General features: G+C 36.0%; 2 protein-coding genes across 4 annotated transcripts in view; both read left to right on the top strand.

Annotated features, from left to right (window-relative positions):
• Positions 1–12,237, top strand: part of LOC131144895 (putative hydrolase C777.06c) — a 72,901-nt gene extending 60,664 nt beyond the window's left edge. Inside the window, exons 7-9 of one of the 3 annotated variants that reach the window (XM_058093830.1) lie at positions 7,308–7,343; positions 7,454–7,563; positions 11,882–12,237. In XM_058093830.1, coding sequence (XP_057949813.1) covers positions 7,308–7,343; positions 7,454–7,563; positions 11,882–11,990 — 255 coding nt within the window. In that variant the 3' untranslated portion in view covers positions 11,991–12,237. Of the gene's footprint in view, positions 1–7,307; positions 7,344–7,453; positions 7,564–7,986; positions 8,213–11,881 lie in introns of those variants that run through there. The other 2 variants (XM_058093831.1, XM_058093832.1) reach the window with 2 other exon arrangements.
• A 1,723-nt stretch (positions 12,238–13,960) lies between these two features.
• LOC131144492 (uncharacterized) lies at positions 13,961–17,001 on the top strand. The gene is made up of 3 exons (XM_058093175.1): positions 13,961–14,214; positions 14,463–14,528; positions 16,307–17,001. Exons 1-3 carry the CDS (start codon positions 14,041–14,043, stop codon positions 16,808–16,810), a joined length of 744 nt encoding a protein of 247 aa, XP_057949158.1. The 5' UTR covers positions 13,961–14,040; the 3' UTR covers positions 16,811–17,001.
• Positions 17,002–23,995: the final 6,994 nt, after the last annotated feature.

The following is a 23,995-nucleotide window of genomic DNA, read 5'->3' as shown; positions in this document are numbered from 1 at the left end:
ATAAAGTACAACTTTGAGGTGTGTTTTACAAATGGAGAGTTGAGCTCTTTATATAGTTTCAACCTCAAGTCCAAAAAACACTTCTCACCAATGTGGGACAAACAAAGAAATAATTCAAAATAACTTTTTCTACCAATGTGGAACTATTCTACCAATGTGGGACAAAAAACAACAAGGATGAGAGGATCTCAAAAGCAGATGATGACCTAAGTAGCTTTTGTGATTTTGAGCCTGACCTTCTAGTCGATCAGTTGAGAAGGGAGTTAGATATGGGAGACGAAGATAATTGGGAAGAAATTGTTGGAGATTTGGGTGCTAACAAAAAAACTGAAGATTTAATATTAAGTAAGAAGCAATCTTCTATACATTAGCTTGCACCAGAAGAGAGTTTTTTATTGTCCTCTAATATCAGGAAAGGATTTGATAGTTTTATTTGAAATTAGGAATAGCTTCCCAAGAAAAAAGGGGGGGGGGGTGAATTGGCTTTTAAAAAATTTCTTTTAATTCCTTTTTAGAATTCTTAAATTTATTTTATTTCTTTTAACCAATTTGTGACTTATTTGTTTAATTTGTTAAGCACTCAAGAACTTAGTTTCTTTATTTAATCCTTAACCATACAAACATCCAATCATTCAACCAAACCAATCAACTATAATTAGAAAACAAACAAATAAGCCAATACACAGCACTTATGTAATATAAAAACTCGAAATGATTGTGTGTTGATATTAGCCAAATTTGAACCAAACCCTGTAGTGAATGAAAATTTATGCTTACTGACGTAAAACCCTGTATAAATGAATCTAATCACTCTTTCCAAATTTTTAGAATGCAAATAAACTCTTGGTAAATTTATCTTTGGGATGTTAACCAAGTAACGTACTTCCATATGGTTTCCGCAAGATATGGTGTAACCAACGTACTCCCTTTCGGTTTCCGCAACCCAAATCAAAATTAAACCTTAAGTTTGTTTGATTTCCAAATATATGTAGTTTATATGATTTTCAAATTTAAACCATCCACGCAATTTAAATATGAACTGAAAATAAAAAATAGGGAAAGAGAGAGTGAGACGGAGATTTTTACCAGGTTCGGCTTATACCCAGCCTACGTCCTCGCCTTTGGCAAACTACCAAAGGATTCACTAAACTTGTTCCGTTGATTGGTGGAAGAAAACCTTTACAAGTAATACCCCACACTCAAACACTCCTTCACTAAGCTAGAACCCGCCTCTCCAAACGATGTCCTCTCGTTTGGTCACTCCTTTAAGCTAGAGCCCGCTTCTCTAAGCAATATCTTCTTGCTTAGCCAATGATCCAAACAATCCTTGAAACGTCAAAGAACTACAAGAAAACAAGATATAATTTGCGTATAAGTATACTCTCTGAAAGAGCAAGTTAGTACAATTTCAGCACTATATACTTGAATGTAAAATATCAATATAAAATACAATGAAGCTCAAGTGTAGAAGTCACCAATATCCTTCTTAGATGAGGATTAGTAGTAGGAATTCAGAGGAAGAAGGATTAGCACTTTAGAATATCTCAGCAAAAGAGATTTGCAATGAGTGAGCAAGAGAACTTTGGAAGAACAAGAGAGCTTTCAGCTTCTCAAAACAGATTTTTCAATTCTTGGGTGTATTTTGATTTGTAAAACCATGTATTTATAGGCTTTCAAACTTATTTCCATGTTTCAAAAGTTTCCTTAGAGAGTTTTCCAAGATTTTAGAAAGTTTGGAGCTCAAACAGCTATATTTTAAAATATTAGAATTTAAAAAATTTTCCCGTTGAACAGTGTTCAGATGTCTGAAGATTCGAGTTCAGTCATCTGAAATTCTTGAAACCCCTTGAAAAATGAACTAGACACAGGGTCAGATGTCTGAAGTAGGGTTTAGACGTCTGAGGTGTCAAGTTCAGATGTTTGAAGTGTCGGGTTTAGACGTTTGAACAGCTACTGCCTCTTTATTTTTTTTCAGAAAATCTTCAGACGTCTAAAGTGACGAGTTCATATGTCTGAGGTGGTTCTGTGTGCTGTTCAGACAGCTGAAGTCCCACCTGTGAACAGTGTTCAGATGTCTGACAGCAGTGACCCTGCTTCAGTGTTTTGGCCATAACTTTTTCTGTATAACTTCAAATTAGGTCTTCTTGGTGTCAAAATAAAGTTAAGAGAAAATCTTACAACTTTCATGTTGAACACATTTTAAAATAAGGAGTTTTAGATAGAAAAAAATTCACCTCTATGCGAATGTATAAAAACTGACAGCATTTGGAAAAACTCTTTTTGGTGCTTTTTATTCCAAAAATGATTCTAACCTTGTTAAAATAATTTTTAACCTTATAAAAATTTTTTCCAGGTATTTTAAAAAGTATCTAGGTCCAAGAAGTTAACCTAAGAGCTTCAAAATATGTCAAACGATATTTTAAACATTAAAGCACTTACATGAGACTTCTAAGACATTAACATTCTAGGTTCTTGAGTCTTCATGCTTTGTCCTTGGATTGAGTCCATCTTTTCTTCAAGCTTCCATATTCTTTGAGCTTTCTCACTTTGCCTTTCTTTGACTCTTTTGACTTTAATATTCCTTGGCTTTCAACAACTCATTAATGTCCTCATAATCTTCAAGGTTTAATATATCATCTTTAAATCCATGCTTTGACTCATTTAAGCTTCATTTGATCCTTGTGAGCACTTTGACCTTGCTTTCTCATATATGAGCCTTGAAATATCATTACTCACACAAATACATTAAATTTCACTTGTTTATTAGCATCAAAATAAGATAACAAGATTTTAAACCTTGTAAGGCCAACACTATTAAGCACAAGTCTTAATCAAAAGACAACTTTGATTGATGAGGGGTATTTTCCTATGCTTTTTTTCTTACTCCTATAAAGGTGGACGTTGGTGTTAGTCCTTTAGGTGTCGGGAGGGGCAATGATGAGGAGATAGCTGATCTAGTGGGCGACTCAAATTCTTTAGAACTTAGAAAAGGTATTCTTTTTAGTCTATTTAGTCCTTTTCTAATGATTCTTTATGCCACAATGTGGGAACTAATAGGGGGAGTGACTTTTGAGCTGGTCGAGGGGTTAATGAGAGGGACTATAGAGACCCAAATAAGTTCTTAAATGTTATGGAATTGAAGTTAGTGAGTCCTACAAGAGTTGAAGTCAAATTGGGGGCGAGTCCAAGAACTTACCAGAGGCAAAAAAAGGTGGAAAACAAGTTAAAAGATTTGATTTCTTCCATCAATTACGGGGAGAGGAGGGGATAGGGAAAGGGGGTAAGCACGTGAGACTATGAAGATTATTAGTTGGAATGTTAGGGTTCTAAGGGATATTAGGAAGAGAAGTCTAATTAGGGAGGTTTTGTTAAGGAATTTCGTCCATATTGTCTTAATCTAGGAGACTAAGCCTGAGTTAATAGATGACGAGGTAATTAGGGGGATTTGGGAAGAGTGGTGAAAGGATTGGGACTTTGTACCTTCTCAAGGTGGAGTGGGTGGCATTCTAGTGTTGTGCGATACTAGTTCTATTACTAGAGTGGGCAGTCTCTCTCTCTCTCTCTCTCTTGTTTGATATTAGAGATAGGGCTCGATTAGGGATTTCCTTTGTGTACATGCCTTCTAGACCTCTTAGAGGAAATTTTTGGGATGATCTATCTTTTATTTATTTATTTATTTATTTTTTATGGTTTTTTTTCTGGCTTATGCTCACCTAGGTGGTTAGTGGGCAGTGACTTTAACATAGTTCGGTTCCCTAAGGGAAAATGGGGGGTGGTAGGATTAATGTCAATACGCAAAAGTTTGATTTGGTTATCAGGGAGTGTGAATTAAGGGATCTTCCTTTATGCAAAGCTAATTTTACGTGGTCGGTGGGTGGGGCTAGGGAGGTCACTAGTGAAATCAATAGGTTCTTGTTTTCCATTGACTGGGAGGAGGAGTTTCCTAATCTTTCCCAAGTGGTGCTCTACCTAGATCGTTTTCTATTCAATTTCCTATCTTCTTGGAATCTAGGAAAGTGCCTTGGGGTCCCACCCCGTTCAAGGTCGAGAATATGTGGTTAGGGCCTAGCTCCTTTTAGCCCTTGGTTAGGGACTCGTGGAGTGAGGAAGTGGAAAGGGGCTGGGAGGGGTTTAGATTTATGAAGAAGTTGAAGAGGTTGAAAGAAAATTTGAAAGTGTGGAACAGGGAGGTGTTTGGAGACATTAGGATTAAAAAGTTAACTATTCTAGGAGAGTTGGAAGAGTTAGAAAGGAAGGAGTGTCCTTTCTAGGAGGAAAAAGGTTAAAAAGGTTTCTGTGAAGAACAAATTGGAATAGCTAATTTTTAAGGATATGAAAAGTTGGAGGCAAAAAACAAAGCTTAAATGGGTTAGAGATGGTGAATTCTAAGCTTTTTCAAAGGATAGCCAATGGAAAAATGAAGAAAATTTTGATTAGGGAATTGGAGGTGGATAAGGGTTATTATCTCAGATCCTAATGTAGTTGCCTCTGAGATCACTAATTTTTATTATAATCTGTATACTGAAGAGGTTGAGAGTAGACCGATGGTGGAAGGATTAGAATGGGATCCTTTTCTTGTTGAAAAGATAGCTTGGTTAGAGAGACCTTTGAAGGAAGAGGAAGTTAGGGCTACAATTTTTGGGATGGAGAGGGATAAAGCTTCTAGGATGGAGTTTTAATTTAGCTTTTTATCAAGATTGTTGGGTGGTGGTGAAGACTAACCTGATGAAGGTTTTCAATGAATTATTTTGGAATGGAGTTTTATGTAAGAATATTAATTCTATGTTTATAACTTTGGTGCCTAAGAAAATTAGGTCGGTCAAGATCTTGAACTATAGACCGATTATTCTAGCTTTGAGTGTCTAAAATAATCACCAAAGTGCTAGCTAGGGGGTTAAGTGTGGTGCCTAGTAAGACTATTTCTAAGGCCTGGTGCGCTTTTGTTTTTTTTGGGGGGGGGGGGGGGGGGGGGGGGGGTAGACAGATTGTGGATGCAATCCTAATTACGAATGAAACTGTTGAGTATATGAGGAGGGAGAAGAAGGGGCTTGTTTTTAAGTTGGACTTCGAAAAAAGCTTATGATAGAGTGAGCTAGAAATTCATGGATAATATTTTTGTGAGAGGAAATGGTTCGGAGAGAGATTGCGTAGATGGATGAAAGGTTGTATGTCTAATTTGAATTTTGTGGTAATAGTGAATAGTGTGAGCCTAAATCTTGGTTCAAGGCCACAAGGGGGACTAGTCGAGGAGATTCTCTTTCTCCGTTCTTGTTTGTGCTAGTGGCTGATGTTTTTGCGTAGAATGGTAGAAAAGGTTGTGTATAGAGGTTTAGTGGAGGGCATTAAAGTTCTTAGGGAGGAGATCACAGTGTTGCACCTTTAGTTTGCGGATGGTACTATCTTTTTTTTAGAGGATCATAAGCCTTCTTTCTTTAATAATTTTGGGTTCCTTAAAAACTTTGAAAATGTTTTGGGGCTTAGGATTAACTTGGATAAGAGTGGTATTGCAACTATTAACCTGCTTGCAAAATGTGTTAGGGATTTAGCCATGGAAGTTGGGTGCGTTGAGCTGGGTTGGCCATTGTCCTATCTAGGTGTTCCTTCGGGAGGTCACCCTAGATCATATAGTTTTTGAGATCTTGTGGTGGAGAGAGTGTCCAAGCATTTAGATGCATGGAAGGGATCCCTTTTTTCGTTCGGAGGGAATATTGTTTTTCTAGTATTTCGTTGTATACTTAAAATTCCAATGGGAGTTGCTAGTAGGATTGAGAGAATTATGAGAGATTTTCTTTGGTCGAGAGTAGCAGGATCTAGGGATCATTTAGTGAGTTTGGAGGTGGTTTGTAAGACTAAGGGAAAGGGTGGGTTGGGTCTTTGAAATTTGGTGTCTAAAAACACTACTCCTCTAAGTGGCTTTGGCGGTTCTTGCTATAGTTTTCTTCATTGTGGCATAGAGTTATCCAAAGTAAATTTTGACCTCATGGGAATGGATGGGATACTAATTTGAGTTTTAGATGCTTTTCGGAAAATCCGTGAAAAGCTATATCCTAGATTTATCCTCTCTTTATTCCTCATGCTAAATCTGTTTCGAGTAAGGGTTGTAATATTTGCTTTTGGAAAGACCTATGGATGGGGAATGTTGTTTTGTCCACCTCTTTTCCTTGTCTTTATTGATTGAGTTTAGGGCAAATTGATCCCATTTCTTCATTTAGAATAGATTTGGACGGTCCTTTTCCCTCATGGGATTCCCATTTCAGGAGAGCCTTGAATGATAGGGAAAGTGTCGAGTTATCTTTTTTTGTTGATTTTGTTGAATAATGTAGGGCATCCTCTGAAAATGATAGCCGATATTGGTTGTTGGATTCTTCAGGAGACTCTTCTTGTAAATCTTTCTTTGAGTTCTTGGTTCGGACAAATTCCTCTTTTCCTCTTTACAAGGTTATATGGAAGGTAAAATTCCTCCTAAAATCATCATGTTTCTTTGGTTGGTTGTGCTTAATAGGATAAATACTAATGACTTGTTGCAGATGAGGAGACCTTTAAAGGCTCTCCTTCCTGATATTTGTATGCAGTGATTAATTGTTCAGAGTCTGTTTCAAACCTTTTCCTGCACTGCGATTATGCATGGAAGGTCTGGAACAAGTTATTTAATTACTTCGAAGAAAGTTGGGTTTGTCCTAGAACAGTGAAAGAGTTCTTGGCAATTTTTTTTGGTGGGGTTTGGGAGGAAGAAGGAAGGAAGTGCATTATGGAATTGTGCTATATTTGCAGTGTTTTGGGGCTTGTGAAAGGAACGTAATGTGCATATATTTGCATGGAAGAAGTTACCATATTGGTTGGTGTGGGAAAAGATTCTGTTGATGGCTTCTTTATGGTGTATGGGTTATGGAAATTTCAAGGGAATGTGTGTTTCAGAAGTTCAGTGTGATTGGAAGTCTCTTTTAAGAGCGTCTTGAGTTTTTGTCATTGGTTATTTTTTCAGTTTTCTTTTTTTGTTTTCTTGAGGACTACAAGACTTTGTTACGGAGGTGTCCTCCATCCTGCTTGTAAATTCTATATCTTTATCTAGTGAATTTCTTTTTCTATAAAAAAATAAAAAAATAAATAAAAAATAAAAAATAATGATACTATGATTTGAGGCCTCATTGTTGCTGGCAGATTGATCTCTCATTGTCGTTTATTATGTGTTTCCTATGGTAAATAAATGTTCTCCCTTTTCCATGTTATCATTATGTATTTTCTCAAAATTTCTGGGTTTTTTGTTTTGTTCTAATGGTCTTGGCCTTTTTTTGTTTCAACCTGTGCAGAATGGATCCCATAATACTCATTTTTGCTTCCCTCAGGTTTGTTCTACTTTCTGAGTTGTTTGAACTTCTGATACTAATTTATATTGGTTAATGGACAAATTCTTGCGACATTGCAACTTACAATTTTAACCAATTTGTCTTTCCAGTCTCTTGAAGCTGTGAAGAGAATATGCCCAAGGAGAGCTCTGTTTATCGGAATGACTCATGAGTTTGATCACCACAAGGACAATGAGTTTCTCATGGAATGGTCTAGGAGGTACAAACTGTATAAACCCCTTCACCTTAAATTATCAGTGTCATTGTTGTATAGGCATTCAACATCAGATTAACATGCTTTTAGTCATTCAAGTTCCACTCATTTTCATCAGTTTGTGTTCTGTGGTGCTAGTCTGATGTTAATTAAACAGTTGAAAGGCAAAGGTGGATCTGTAGGTGCTTGCTGATGTTATCATTTTTAGAAATATTTTTCATTTAATGCACTAGGAATGAGAGAACCATCCAAATATGGGTCAAATCATTGCATTAAATGCAAGAATATTTTCTAAAGTAGCATCTTATAATTGCCCCAGGATAGTTGTTAACAGAGTTCTTATTCGTTATTTGCGGTGATGCGTGTTGTTGTTGATATCTAGTACCTTGGAAGCTGATTTTTCTTGGCGTCTTATCACTTTGCACTCAGGGAAGGAATTCCGGTTCAGCTTGCCCATGATGGGTTGAGGATTCCAGTATATCTTTGATGAGATTCCATAGATCCTTGCTCCTTCATACCTGGTGAAACATCATTTTCTTTAATTAATATTTTAATTTTAGGCAAAATAATATCCTTCCCGCTAACTTTTAAAGTAGTTTTCATTTTAGTACTTCAGCTTCTAATTTTTGCAATTAAAGCATAATGTTTCTCAATGTCAATTTGCTGCTCTACTGAAAATCACTTTTGCTACGTTTGGGAGCATGAATTTTGGAAATTGGATTTGGATTTGGATTTAGATTTGGATTTGGATGGATTTTGATAAATTTTAATACTATTTTATATTTACATCTCATCTAAATCCAAAACAACTCCAACTCCAACTTAAAAGTAAATAGATAAAATCATAGTTGAACTCCTATGTCCAAGGGGTACTTAGGCGTCGAAGCTTGCTCCTAGGGTGGGTTGAATGGGCCGTCCTGGTGCTCAGTGAGCTTCCCAACAGCTTTTTCCTATTCCCAGCACAATGTACCGGCTGAAAAAGAATAAAGCTGGCCTGGTGCATATTTTTCCCTTTCCAACAAATTCAGCAGTTACACCCTGTTTCTAGTACAATAAGCATCTTGTTTGCATGCAAAAGCATTCAAGTAAATATTTAAGATATTACACGTAAATAAGAAAATGACCCCCTCTGCCGCATTTGAATTGAATAGAACTACTTTTAAAACGTAAAATTCCAAATGAATAAGGAGTCAAATTTCATTGAAAAAATTCAATTTTTTTTGTCTCTTGCAGATTCAGGTTTGAAGATATCCAACCAGAGTAAGGATTTAGAAAATTAGTTTCTCCTACTAGTCGATAGAAATCAAAATTTTGGGATAAATTATTCTTAGAAAAGCTCCATATGTTCTTGGTAAAAATTTGGTCAAATACAAAGGTTGCTCAGATGCATTCTGGATTTGGTCAAATCAAGAAAATACTTTTTGTTTAAGACCACAAAAAATCTATAGTAAACTAAATTAATAAAGTTATTCATAGAGGATGAGGTAGATACAAATACTCTTTGGAATAGATTAGCTAGCTCTATTAAAAAGATAATAAAAGAGATTTTAGGTGAATTAAGGGGAAGATTCTCGAATAGCAAAGAGAGCTGGTGGTGGGATAAAGATGTACAAAAAATCATAGAGACAAAAAATTTAGTATAAAACGTGGCAAAAATGTAGAAACAAAGATAACTTTGAAAAATGTAAGGAGGTAAGAAAAGATACAAAAAAGGCCGTTAGTGAAGCTAAATATAAATCATTTAATAGTTTGTATGATAGATTAGGTACAAAAGAAGGGGAAAAAGATATATTTAAACTTGCTAAAGGTAGAGAAAGGAAAAGTAAGGACTTAGGAAATGTAAAATGTATAAAAAGTGAGGATGATATTGTTTTGATTAAGGACGAATACATTAAAGAAAGATGACGAAGTTACTTTAGTAAGTTGTTTAATGAAAACCAAATAGAAGGCTTAAACTTAGAATTGTCAAATGATGAAAAAACTAAAAATATAAGATTTATTTGCAAAATTAGAGTTAATGAAGAGTTTGCACTAAAAAAGATAAAAAAATGGGAAAGCTATGAGACCACATAACATCCCAATTGAAGTTTGGAAATGCTTAGGTGATAACGGAATTCTATGGTTAAATGAATTTATTTAATACAATTATAAAAATTAAGAAAATGTCAGATGAATGGAGGAAAAACACTTTAATACCTATATACAAAAGTAAAGGAGATATTATAAATTGTAATAATTATCATGGAATTAAACTTATGAGTCATACGATGAAACTATGAGAAAGGGTAGTTGAACAAAGATTAGGGTTAGAAACAAATATCTCCGAAAATTAATTTGGTTTTATGCTTGAGAGATCTACCACAGAAGTTATTTATCATTTAAAAAGATTAATGAAAAAGTTTAGGGAAAAGAAGAATTTATTGACCTTGAGAAAGCATATGATAGGATACCTAGGAAAATTTTATGGTGAGTTTTAGAAAAAAAGAGTGTATATAGTAGGTATACCGATGTCATTAAGGATATGTACGATAGAGTAATGACTAGTGTTAGGACTATAGATGGAGAAACTAGAGAATTTCCAATCACCATAGGTATACATCAAGAATCTGCTTTGAGTTCTTACTTTTTTGCTTTAGTGATGGACCAATTGACTAAGAGTATTCAAAAAGAGACCCATGGTATATGTTGTTTGCAGATGATATTGTATTAATTGATGAAACTAAGGACGAAGTGGAGACTGAGTTAGAATTATGGAGAGAAGTTTTGAAATCTAGAGACTTTAGGATAGCTAGAAATAAGATAGAATATATGAAATGTAATTTTAGTAATGATAGGAGGAATATTGGAGACAAAGTTAAACTTGATGAAGAAGAAATAAATAGCACTTGTAGATTTCGATACCTTGGATCTATTATGCTAGCTAAAGGAGAAGGTCAAGATGATGTAATGCATAGAGTTAAAGCAGGTGGAGTAAAATAGAGAAGTGCTTCAAGTGTGCTCTGTGATCGTAGAATATCGTTAAAATTGAAAGGTAAGTTTTATCGGACAGCCAGAAGACCAACTATGCTATATGGATCGAAATGTTGGGTGACAAAGGAACATGATATCTAAAAAGTAAAAGTTGTCGAGATGAGAATGCTTAGATGGATGAGTGGTATAATATTGAAAGATAAATTAAAGAATGAACATATTCGTGGTAAGTTAGGTGTAACTCCCATAGAAGATAAGATAAGGGAGGGACGACTCAGATGGTATGGACACTCGCAACGTAGGCCACATAGTGCACCTGTGAGGAAGAGTGACTTAGTTGCTGTGGGGGGCAGTAGAAGGGGGTAGGGGTAGACCTAAAATAACTTGGGAGGAGATAGTGAGTAAGGATTTAATATCCTTAAATCTATCAAAAGAAATGGTGCATGATCGCATAAATTGGCGAAAAAAAATTCATATAGCCGATCCCACTTAGTGGGACTAAGGGTGTTTGTTGTTGTTGATGATCATTTGTTTACTACAATAAAAATTTATTTTTTGATAAATTTATACCATTTTTTAATAAATGAGGCCTTATCTTTTCCTTAGGCACCCTGTGCACATGTCTTGTGCTGGGCCCTAGGTGTCCTTTCTGATTAAGTATACCCTGTGCCTTTTAACCATGGTGATAAAATAAAAATTATTACTGTGATAAACAATGGAGTTGGTTGTCACGTGACCATTTCATTTTACTGTTTTTCTTTTTAATTTTAGTTTTATAGGTTTCTAGTGCTGATGGAAATCAGAACTAAAAAGAACTCTACATGATGTTTTCATTTTAAATGTTTTATTTATTAGCTTCTAATTGCTCATGACAAGTAATTTTTACTTATAAACAAATGATGCACTGATTAGCAAGAAGTTAACATTAGAATTATGTTGATATTTACTTCTTCGTTATCATATTACCAGAAATTATAAGAAAATAAGCTCAACAGGTGCCAAAGATTCTAAAATGACATCGTTTTGTGGTCACATAAAAATTATTTACTTCCAACTTGCTTTTAACACTGGAAACTCTTAGAAAGTATATATATTTTTGGAAAAAACCTAACAAAAAATAACATTGGCGTCCATTTGATGGACTAAGATGGTAGTCCTGAAAAATGTTAGGATGTTAATTGTAAAAATTAAAACACGAAGGACCAAAATGATGATACTACTATATGTTGCGATGCAATTATATGTAGTCGAGTTTTGCCCAAAGTTTACGTGGTTTCTCAACTAATATGCTAAATTTGGTGATTGAAGAACATCAAATGCTAAAAGTTATGCTTTTTTGAATATATTTTTGCAGGAGAATATATAGATGTGCATCAATAATGGCTGGAAACACAGCATATACTGTTCATTCCTTATATTTAATGCTGGTGGCGTCAAATAAACCATCCTTTCAGCCCTTTTGATTCCAGGGGTTGAAAAATGATACAAGTGGCTGATGACTACCACGACGCAGATTGTGAGATAACTTGGAAAACTTTGGCATTGGAGTCCCCTGACCTTATACCCTGCCTAAAACTGTACTGTGCAATTATTTACATGCATATATACCTACATACATATATATATATTTTTGATGTTGTACCATTGAAGAACATTGTTGACCAGCTGTGCAATATTTTTGTTGAGCTATTAATCTGTCTCGATTTTCAAGATGTGGATTCCAATGATGGGTTGTTGGTTAGATTCGAGGCTGGAATTGGTTACAAATTTTTCCTTTTTGTTTTGGTTACTTATTACATGATTAGAATGCTAATTTGAAATAAGCAATAAGCATTTCTTCTATTTAAAGAACAGGCATTTGCAAGGAAGAGTCATTACTAAAGAGTCATTCATTACTTTATATTTTTTTAGTAGACAAAACGCCCTTGGCTACTGCTCTCTCTCTCTCTCTCTCTCTCTCTCTCTCTAATTAAATATCATTTGCCAATATATACACATACCATTCCTATCTTTGTGTTTCTACCAAATACTGAACATTTTATTCTTAATTTATGTTCTCATTAATTCTACGTAGCAAGCCAAACATGAATGATACACATCTGTTTTTTTTTTTTTTTTTTTGTTTTCTAAATGGGTCCAATTTTTTTATAGATATGCCAATGAAAATAACGTCAAAAGTCGTGAATCACATTTAGAACTAGCTTAGCTGTCTGTTGAATTACTTGAGAAACGCAGGAATGGTTAGGCTCAGTTTGGCGGAAGCGTGGATAGAAGTTTGGGTTGCTTGCCCGTAGGTTTTGGTGTTAACTCCTAGTTTCATCTCGTCTTATTGCTGACCTTAGCGAAAGATAAGTAAATAAATAAATGAATAAATAAAATGGTCATGTTTATTATTAAACTCCCATGCTACCGGTGAGATTTCTGGTGACCCATTCGGCCTTTGGTCATACCAGTCAAACTCACAAATTAAAAAGCTTTGATTGGTTTCACATTTTCCTCCTTGTCTACGTAGGCAAGGAATTGACGTAGGTTAGGGGCTTGCGACAGATTTAGGGTCAAATATCTTTACCTTTCCTACAAATCTTAAAAACTAATTAAATTCATAAATATTTTTTGTTTCAAAAAAAAGTAAAATACTTTTCCCAACCTCTCCTATTTCCCTTCTAAGTTCGATCATATGCCCGAAATTGAGAAATTTATTTATGTCTTATGGGCTATGCTTTTGGTGTTTAGATGCTCCATCACTGCATGGTGGTACATGCTGCTTATATATATAATAGTTGAATTTAATTTTCTTACGAATTAAATTAACAGAAAAAAGAAAAAAGAAAAAAGAGTGAGGGTCATGTCACGTATAGTGAGCCTTTGGATGCTACTTGGCAAATGGGAATAAGGCTTGGATGACTTTAATAATTCAAGAAATAATTGGTTAACCTGCGAGAGCAAGAATATATAGGAGTGAATGATGGCGTTGAAGAAAATGTAATTAACTTTCTCAAAAGTTTTATGCCTACACATCCATCCGTATATGCATGCACGCATAATACAAAACGTAATATACTAATTAATGAGCACGCTGCAGGCAGCTGCTGAGGTCGACATATATGCATTATTAATTTGCATTTGCATGCGCGCCCGTCCGCAAAACAACAGCTGCAAGGAGAAGGAAAGCACTTGATAACTTCTTTTACCTCTCCCATTCCTTTCCATTGAACATCTAGAAACATTCAAACCCACCAGCAGCCCCGCCCCTCCATTTTGAAATTTTGATCCATTATATCCCTACACTTCTCATTTTTTTCATTTTTTTTTGGGTGGGGGTGGTGGGGTAAGGAAAAAAACAAAATAAAGTTCTTTCTGGACCGGAAGCTCCGACGCCAAAAAAGAAGTTTCTCGTCTTTGATTAAGTACCCACAAGCTCTACTAGTTCAGCATGTCAGAGAGAGAGAGAGAGAGAGAGAGAAGTAAGAAGAAGAAAAGAGAAGTGAAAATTAGTTATAGAGAGATAATTAAATGGGTTGCTTTGTGCCTTTTAGCAACAACAGCTTAGAGATGAGCTTATTGGTATTCAGACCCACTGTGGTGGTGGTGGATGATGTGGTTGACGCCCTCAAGCACTTCTCTTTATTTTCCAAGACACTTGGCTGTGTTTGCAGTTCCATCTTTAAGAGCATTCACGGAAATATGGTATAATCATCACTCTCCCACTTTTCCAAATAGTTACAACTTTCTGCACAATCTGTTTAATCTTACATATATATTGCATATCATATATCCGTCATCCGTGCCAACAAAACAGCTAGAAAAAATAATTTGCTTCAATCAACACACCTGAATTTCTTTACTTTATCACATAGGTAGATGCATTCCAGTGTTTATTTTAAGCTGTTTCTAAAAGATTAATATTAATGCTGACGGTCTACTATTTGGTCTAGATCGTTTGGTATGGCGCATGGATGAAGGCGTCAAGTGATGACAAGGGGAAACTATATTCAGCTCTCGTAAGTTGCATTACTATATCAATTAAGATAAGGTTGCCAAAAAAACATGAATTACCTTCTTTGCCTTCTTTATTCCTTTTCTTGGGGATTATATAAATGATTATCGCACTGTCTATATTATCATTGTTTTTTTGAAAAAAAAAAAAAAATAAAACAACCTAAAAAACTGTGTCTTTGAGGCAACATCAGACTTTTAACTTTCCAAGCTAGAGTATGCAAAAATACTTGGCCATAACATATGGATCTGAAAACCCAGAAATTTAAAAAGTAAAATTGCTGCATGTAATATAATGTAATCTAAGTAAACTTTGTTGAATGTAATTCAATGTAATCTAGTATCTTTGGTAGCATGACTAGGCTAACCTCGATCTTCTAAGGATTTTCAATGTAATTTAGTGGCACTACATGACTATATACGCAGCAGTAACTTTGGGAGCGTTCCTGCCAAATAAGGTTCTGCAAGTTCTTGTAAAAATTTGAGAAAGAAAGAGAAATTTATTAGGACCCAAGTAATTTGGTGCGAGTGTAGAAGTCTAGAACTTTTAAGAGCATCTACTAACACCAAAATATTCAAAATTTTAGTTCAATATATCTCACTCTTCCGAGGCCCTATTTGGCAAGATCATAACAGATCGAGGAGCATACTGCAATTAAAAAAATCAAATGAGCAGAGAGGAGGAGCAAACTAGAGATATGAGTTAAGCACTCTTCTAAAAGTCTAATACTCTTTCTTCTATGGTAATTTCTCCGCTTCCTTTTTAGGTTAGGTATCCATGCAGAGTGTAAGAATTGTATTAAAGCGTTTCTCTATATACTTATGTTCCTTAATTAGACTGGGTGGTTTAGTGTGTTCTCTTAAAACATAATACATGTAAGAACTCATCTCCTCAGTATCATTCTAGCATAATATTATTTTATTTTCATGTCAAGCATCATAAAAGTTTGATAATTATATGCTTAGATCAAGTGGTTATTATTTATTGAAACAGCTGGCTTTTTGTAGAGCTTTTATGTACCTAAAATGGGACTATCAAAAGGTAGGCTCTTCTCCATTTTCTTATGCTAAAGTATGATAATTTAATTATTTGTCTTGGGAAATCTTAGGCATCTAGCTTAACCTAAAGAACAAAACTAAAGTCTTGCACTCGATATCCTGTTACTTGACAAATTTAACTAAACTAATACCCTTCCATGAGCCAAGGAGAATGCTTAGGACAGAAGAGGCATGCTGTGTGGCTGCTTTGAAGGTTTAAATACCTAACCCCATGATTAACCCATTTGAATTGTTACGAGTACTGTTTTTAGGATTGGGACCAGATCAATAAAAAATCTGGGCATTATTGAGTCCAGTGATCATTCGGCTGTTACTTTTGCTTTGTGTTTGAGCATGTACTCGATCAAAATCTGAAGTCATAATTCAATCTTTTTGCACCTCTGAACACTAGGGTTTTAAAATCACCACTGAGATTTCTTAATAATTTAAAAATAATGCCTACCAGTCATCATATCTTATTTCAAACCTAGGTCGTATGAATAATGAGTACTAACTAAATTACAGTTACAAATAAAAGCAAATAGTTTTGAGTCTTCACACAGTAGATTTAATTCTTTACATGGATATGTTTGTGTTATCAATTATAACTACCATGCCATGCCATGCCATTATATATTCACTTTCTAAACCTAAATATGTATTAAGAATCCATTGTTTAGACCGACTTTCATTAGTTTGCTTTTGTTTTAATTGAGATTTTCTTAACCCATTCATTTTACTCCAGCTATCAGGATTGACAGATGTATCCAGTATGGCTATTTTAATATATCATAGCGTTTTTGAAGCATTTGCTGGTGAATCAAGAACCAGCTCCATTGGTGCAAAACTTTCTACTGGCGACACAATATCCCTGAGCTCTGCAGTCCTCATGGCTGGTGACCTTAGTGACATCTCTTATACATGCTTGGCTCTATTCGAATCTCATTTCCAAAAGTTGGAAGGAGTAACTGCTGGAGTTCTCTTGCAATGCCAATTTGGGCCAAGGATAGCATGTCTATATGTATGGAGATCCACCGATTTGTGTTATTCATGGGCTATAAACTCCCATTATCGAAAAACAGTTCTACCCTATCTTGATCAATACTCTGTCGACATCAAGTATGACATATTTCGGGTAGTATACGTAAGTAGTGAGAATGTGCACAACCTTCATTTCTACTCTTCTGGTCTGGCATTGCGAAATGAAGTAGTGTGTCGAACTGGCCATGTTATGCAAGATGTAGAGTGAGTCCTCGCAAAGATATGTGAACCATATATTTATGCATAAGTATTATATTTCCATGTAAATTATTATCTTAGTTTCATTATAACATTCATCTCGTGAACTAGTTAGAGGAAAAATGAGATGCCATTGATAAACATGAAACATTACCTAGTGCCATGAGCTAAGCTTGATCAAAAAATTATGTTTGTCTATGACCGCTTGTTTCGTGTGCTAGGGATGAGTTTCCATCTTGTACATACTAGTGTAGGGTTATTTTCTACTAGTAGTTTCATTTTATGTCAAATAAGGTAGTATGACTCTTCAATCACTTTGATGTTTCCTAGTGTCAGGATGATATTTACATAAACCTTTTTAGGGAAGGGTGAGTGTTCATTAGTCTTGTATAACTCACTAGCTATTGTCAATGTGTTTAGCCTACTTGTCTCCCTCACTAAACACACAATGTCAACGAAGGTGTTGTTAATGAATAGTGTTGCTTTAATGTTTGTTGCTTGCTTGCCACTGCTTTCATGATTGCCTACTGTTTCCGATGCCATTTGATTGAATGCTAATGAAAGTGTTTCTTGAATGAATTTTAGTAAACGATGGACTAGCTAGTTAATCAAAAGTGCTTTAGCTAGCGCCACACAACCCTTTCACAAAGGTATGAAAATAGTCGACCTGTGACACTTGAAATCAGAGCAAAGGTTAGTTGCTACGTGAATTCAGTTACCTTTGTTGTGGGATTTGGAAAGCTTTGGTAAGTGACCATAACACCAAACAATGTTGAGAGAATCAACCTGCTGGAAGCACAGGTTGAGGCAACAACCAACGCTATGTCCGCGAAGGTGGCCCAGATAAGGGAACTTGTTGATGAAGTGATTGGATCACAAAAGCATCAAACAAGTTTCCTAGGCGACATGTCTAAGGACTTTCCCCATACAGTGGAAACTTTACAATCGCGGATGGGTGATTTGGATGCAAAGATGAATCTGATGGTTCTTGCTATGGGGAACTCCAACACTTGAGGAGTTAGCAAGACCAAGGTACCAGAACCCAGGATGTATAGGGGTACCCATGATACTAAAGAGTTAGAGAACTTCTTGTTTGATGTGGAGTAGTACTTTCACGCTGTGAGGATGGCCTCGAAAGAGGTAAAAGTGGATACTATGACCATGTACTTGGTTCATGACACCAAAAACTATGGTGGCGTATCAAGTACAATGAAATTGAAACTGGATGTTGTGTAGTGGATAGTTTGGCAGATTTGAAAAGAGAGCTCAAGACCCAAATCTTTCTTGAGAATGTTGAGTACAATGCTAGGAAAAAGCTGAAAGACCTTAAGCATACTAGGTGAATCAGGGAATGCGTGAAATAATTTTCTACTTTGATGTTGGATATTAGGGACATGTCAGAAAAGGACAAGCTATTCTATTTTATAAAGGTTATGAAATCATGGGCAAGAATTAAATTTCATAGACAAAGAGTTCAAGTCTTGTCTATTGCACAAGCTGCTGCAGAATGCTTGACTGACTACGTTGGGGATAACCCCGCTTCGTCCAAAGGGTTTGGCAGAGAGGGAATAAGAGGAAAGTCTTTCAAGAAAGGCAAACCCAAGAGTAGGGGAGCCGACTATAAAGCATCAACCTCAAAGGAAGCTTCATCATCTAAAGGAATCAACATACCCAATGGTAAGGGGAAAATTTATTGCTTCTTGTGTCAAGGGCCTCATAGAGTTAGTGAGTGCCAACACAAGGGATTACTCAATGCCTTACAAGCTTCTACTTCAAGACAGGTGGCGGAAAGTGATGGGGAAGAGGATGATACCCCGAGGATGGGTGAAATGCGGTAGGTGAATGCATTAGAAAAGTAGGCAAAAGCACCAAAAGTCACACGAGCGAAAGGATTAATGTTTGTGGACTTGAGGATCAATGGGAAGAGTACCCGCACCATATATGATAGATACTGGGGCTACATATGATTTTGTTCACAACTGGAAGCATGGAGACTCAACTTCTCCTTAAAGAAGGATACATGACGCATGAAAGTAGTTAATTCTGTAGCTCAGCCTACTCTGGGAGTAGCCAAGCAAGTGAATGTAAAGCTTGGACAGTGGGAAGGTCATGCAAATTTCATAGTAGTGCCATTAGATTAATTTCTAGTCATTCTAGGAATGGAATTCCTGAGGGGGACGAAGGCAATGCTGATGCCTTTTGCTGGTTCCCTATTGATGGGAGATCACTTGTACATGGTGCAAGTCGTTGTAATGAAAGGAGATGATGGGAAGTCCCTTTTAGCCATGCAACTCAATGAGGGATTGAGAAAGGGTGAGTAGACACATCTAGCCATGGTGGTGGTAGATGAAGAAGTAGGCCAAGAGCTAGTGCCTATGATCATCTAAGCGGTGTTGGATCAGTACAAGGAGGTGATGTTGAATAAGCTGCCTCACGACTTACCTCCATGATGGACTGTGGAGCATGGGATCGAGTTGTTGCCAAGAGTGAAACCACCTGCAAAAGGGCTATGTCGAATGACGCTTCTGGAGTTAGTAGAGTTGGGGAAACATCTTGAGGAGATGGAAGCAGGATGTGTTCACCCTTCTAAAGAACCATTGGAAGCATCAATGTTGTTTTAAAGGAAACATAAAGAGCATCTATGGAAGTTCGATAGGCTGAGGGGAAACTGTCTATATATGAAGAAAGAGAAGTGATCTTTTGCTTAGTAAAGGAACAAATTCTTTGGTCATGTGGTTGAGCAAGGTCGTATCCGGAGGGATATAGAGAAGGTAAGGATGATTTAAGAATGTAAGATCCCCATGAAAGTGAAGTAGTTGCATTCCTTTCTTGGCCTTACTAACTATTACAGGAAGTTTGCTGAGGGTTATTCACGGAGAATGACTCCAATGACAGGACTACTGGAGTAGAGGTATTATTGGCCGCACATGCGTGATGATGTGGTTCATTATAACTAAACTTGTCTCACTTGCCAACAAGACAAGGTAGAGCAGAAGAAGAGTGTAGAGTTGTGGGAACCCCTATTAGTACTGTATAAACCGTGGGAAAGTGTCTCACTGGACTTCATCACTAACCTATCCATAATAGGAAATGTAGGATCTACACTTGTGGGTGTAGCAAGGTTTTCAAAGTATGGTACATTCATGGCCGCACCAAAGTACTGTTCAGCAAAGGAGATGACACAATTGTTCCTTGTGAATGTTGTAAAATGTTGGGGTGCTCCCCAAGGCATTGTTTGTGACCGAGACTTAATATTCATTGACAACTTCTTGACAGAATTTCTCAAGTTCGTCGGTTCACATCTTGACATCTTTTCGAGTTCTCACCGATAGACAGACTGAGTGATTCAATAGGCTACTGGAAGAATACTTGCGCCATTTCGTCAATGACAACTAAAAGAATTGTGTGCAACTACTTGATGTGGCTCCCTTCTATTTCAATGCCCAAAGGTGCTCAACAACTAACAAAGGCCTTTTTGAGATCGTTACAGGCTAGTAGCTGCTATTAGCTCACACAGTGGGTAAGCCGTATGGAGAAAAGAGTCTTAAGGCATACATCTTCACTAAAGAATGGAGATAGAATGCAGAGTTTGCCTGAGCCTATCTTGAGAAAGCTTCTAAGTAGATGATGAAGTGGGTAGATCAGGGGAGAAGACCGCAACACTTCAACGTAGTGCATAATGTGTTTCATGTCAACTTCCTCAAGCTGTTTAACGCTGAAACTATTGATCCGAGTATAAGTTAGTTAAACCGAGCAGAGTTGAAGACAGTACAACCTGAAAGATGTGAAGTTGAAGATATCCTTATAGACAGAGACTTCATATCCTCAAGGAAGAAGTGGTAGGAGTTGCTAGTGAATTGGAAAGGCCATGGTGATGAAGAAATTAGCTGGATTTCTGCGAAAGATATGCAACCGTTCGTGGACAAAGTTGAAATGTATCAAGTGTTAGTTTTGGTGCAATCCCAAAAGGGGGGGGGTGAATTGGAGATTTAAAAATTATGTCTAGGTTTATCTAGTACAACAATCAGTATTACGCAACATAGGAGGCAGTCTAAGCAGTTTCAAACCCAAGCTGATATTCAACTAATAAACACAAAGGTGTAGAAAATAAAGTGCGAAAAATAAATTGACACCAGATATGTTATCAAGGTTTGGCCAAAGTGCCTACGTCCTCGCCTTGGCTCACCAGCACAAGGATTCCACTACGACTCACTTAATGGGTGGAGCGACACCATTTATAATTAGGTCAATTAGTAGGACTAACCTCAAACTACACCTTACTAAGATGGTGCACCTAACTTCCCTAATCAGGTCTAAGCCAATCCGAAATTATTCCACAGGGATAGTCTCCCATTTCAGGGCCATGCCTGAAATACAAAAAATGTATATGGAATTTTGTGTACATGAAAATATGCTTCTTCAAACAAGCAGATATGTACCACAGTATAGCTCAAATAATAACGCAAGCACGAATGATAGAAAATATGCTCAGTGCTTAATGATGTGTGCTAAACACTCAATCAAGTTTAGATAAACAATTAGGATCTAGAGTGTATATCTAAGCAAGCTTTGAAATGTAGTATTGAATATCACAATATCAGTTTAAGGTTTCAAAAGATGCTAGCAAGATGATTCAAACAACCTCAACAACATGTTCTCAATAAACTAAGCACAAGAGATGTTTTGAATGCAAACTTGAAAACGATTTTTGCACACAAAAATATGGGTTAAGGTAACTTACAATGACAATGCAAGAACCACAAGCCTCTAAGTCTTCCCACACAAGATCTATTAAATAAAATCAGTGGGAGAACTTTAAGCTTTACTCTCAATAAAAAAATCAATCAATGAGCACAACAAATGAGAGTATTAAGCTAACGAGAATGAAGCACAAATACTCTAAAGCACCCTCACAACTCTTGGATAATCAAGAAAAATGAAGTTTTTGAGTGTATGGGAGTAGTATAGGCTAAAATATGATTTTGATATTTTGAGAGAATTTGACCTTAATGATCCTGCTAATCCTTGCTAATTTTTGCAAATGAACTAGTATATATAGGCAAGGGGCAAATTATGACCGTTGGGGACATATAGGGTATTATTAATTTTGTTTGAAAACCAATTAAGAAAATTAACCATGTTTACCCCTCTTTAATCTCGGTAAAAATAAAACTAACCCGAGAGTTTTGGGTGCCCGACGCAAGATTTAGGTGCTTGAACAAACACAACAGGAAAAGGCAAATTTGAAGTTCGGGTGCCTGAAAATAAGTTTAGTTTGCTGAGCCGAGGCAATTTTCCAAAAGACCGCGGTTTGGTCGTCCAGTCTAAAGTTCAATATCCGGAACTCATGTGTTCGGTCGCCTGAGGGTAAAATAAATGTAATGTTCGGGTGCCCGAGTTGGTGGGAAAGGTCCTGACACAAATTCGGTTGACCATGGAAGATGTGTACATTTTGGTGGTCCTGTCATAGGTTTGGTCGACCATGGAAGATGTGTACATTTTGGTTTGGTTTGCCGAACATAGGTCAACATGTTAACCGGTCCATGGTTCGGTCGACCGAGGCAATTTGAACTACCAGGTTCGGTTGACTCACAAAATTTGGACTTTTAGATCAATTTTTCTTGAGATAATTCTCCTCATATATTATGTGATATTGGGGACTTAGTGCACTATGTGTAGGAACCTAAAGTCCAATTAAGGTCGTTTTGAGCATACCTACCTATCATGCATGATTCACATTATTACAAGCCATATTGAGGTACAATCCATAATTAAATTGCATCCCAGAATGAAGAAAATGAAAATAACTACAACTACAACACAATTTTCTTCAATCTTTTGCTTGATCACCGTACGCCATCATGATATGACTTTCTGTTCGAATACACACGTAAGGTGAACCTGCATGCAAGCCTCAATACAAACATTAGTACCAAATGTATTTGTCATTATCAAAACCGGTATATGACCAACTAGGTAAACAATCTCCCTCTTTTTGATGATGACAAATACTTTATGCAAAAGTGGGTATAGCAAAGAAAGTCTCCCCCTGACTATATGCATAAAGAGAATTAAAGCTCAATTTAAATTTATCAATGTACCCAATTTTGCCTCTTCTCCCCCTTTTGGTAACAACAAAAAGGGCTAAGAAATATAGCATGAAGGCAAAAAATAATTATTTAGATACAAAAGATATATTGGGAAGATTTTTGAAAAATTCGGCAGCATGCCTTTTGAAAATAGAGCATTCCCAAAATAACTTTGTACCTAAGTGACCTGTTTTGAGTTTCAACAAACAATATATAGTAAATTTCATTTAATCAACTCAAACAGTACATAAGTCAAAGATTTAATATTATCATGCAACATAAAAGACTTAGGACATCAACTGATACCAACTATGAGTTGTTACCACTTTGTTTAATTGCCTTTTCTCCCCTAATTGATGATTATGTATGGATGAAGATTAATTTTCATTTAACTTTCACTCATCCTTTCAAAAAGATTTTAATATTTGATCTACCATAATCATCTTTGATTTCTGCTTGTTAGCAAAAATATATATTCCCACAAGATATAAAGCAAGAAGAGAGATGTGGGACCGAGTTATACCACTTGTTATAACCATTTATTAGAAAAATATGATACCAAATGTTAAGTTTACAAATGTACGCATTGATACCAATTGTTAATATATTTCCACAAAATATAGAATTATAGTACTGAATACATTTCATTTTCTTAGAGCCGTATGTTTTAAAGTAAAGTGGCTCCCCTTAAGATTGTGCATTTTCTTTAAACTTATACCTTAAACACAATACAAGTATGTTATTCTAGAAGCACAACTTAAGTTTTTAAAATATTTAGCATTTTTAAAAGATATAGGATATGTGCAGTGATTTTGAAAAATTTCGCAGCATTTTGTCTAAAAATGTGATTTATCCCTTAAAAACCTGCCAATTTCAAAAACTTTAAATGTGTATGCACAAGCTTTAGATGATTCAAATTTAAATTTAGCTAAGTGTAGACATTTTGAAATCTAAACCAAAAATTACATGCACATCCATTTTCATTTTAGAAAACATTCCAATATTTTTAGGAAAATGTCTACCAAAAATCCAGCAACCTACTGTTTGTAAATAGGACATTTCCCATATTAAACCTACACAAAAAGATTCTCAACCAAACAGTATAT

Source organism: Malania oleifera, chromosome 12, assembly GCF_029873635.1.
Source record: "Malania oleifera isolate guangnan ecotype guangnan chromosome 12, ASM2987363v1, whole genome shotgun sequence".
Classification (NCBI taxonomy): Eukaryota; Viridiplantae; Streptophyta; class Magnoliopsida; order Santalales; family Ximeniaceae; genus Malania; species Malania oleifera.
The sequence above is the reverse complement of the archived record's forward strand: the minus strand, read 5'-3'. Positions and strand labels throughout refer to the sequence as shown.

Coding starts and splice junctions, on each gene's coding strand:
- LOC131144492 (XM_058093175.1), top strand. CDS start 14,041: ATGGGTTGCTTTGTGCCTTTTAGCAACAACAGCTTAGAGATGAGCTTA. Junction 14,215..14,462: donor AGAGCATTCACGGAAATATG/GTATAATCATCA, acceptor TATTTGGTCTAG/ATCGTTTGGTATGGCGCATG. Junction 14,529..16,306: donor GGAAACTATATTCAGCTCTC/GTAAGTTGCATT, acceptor ATTTTACTCCAG/CTATCAGGATTGACAGATGT.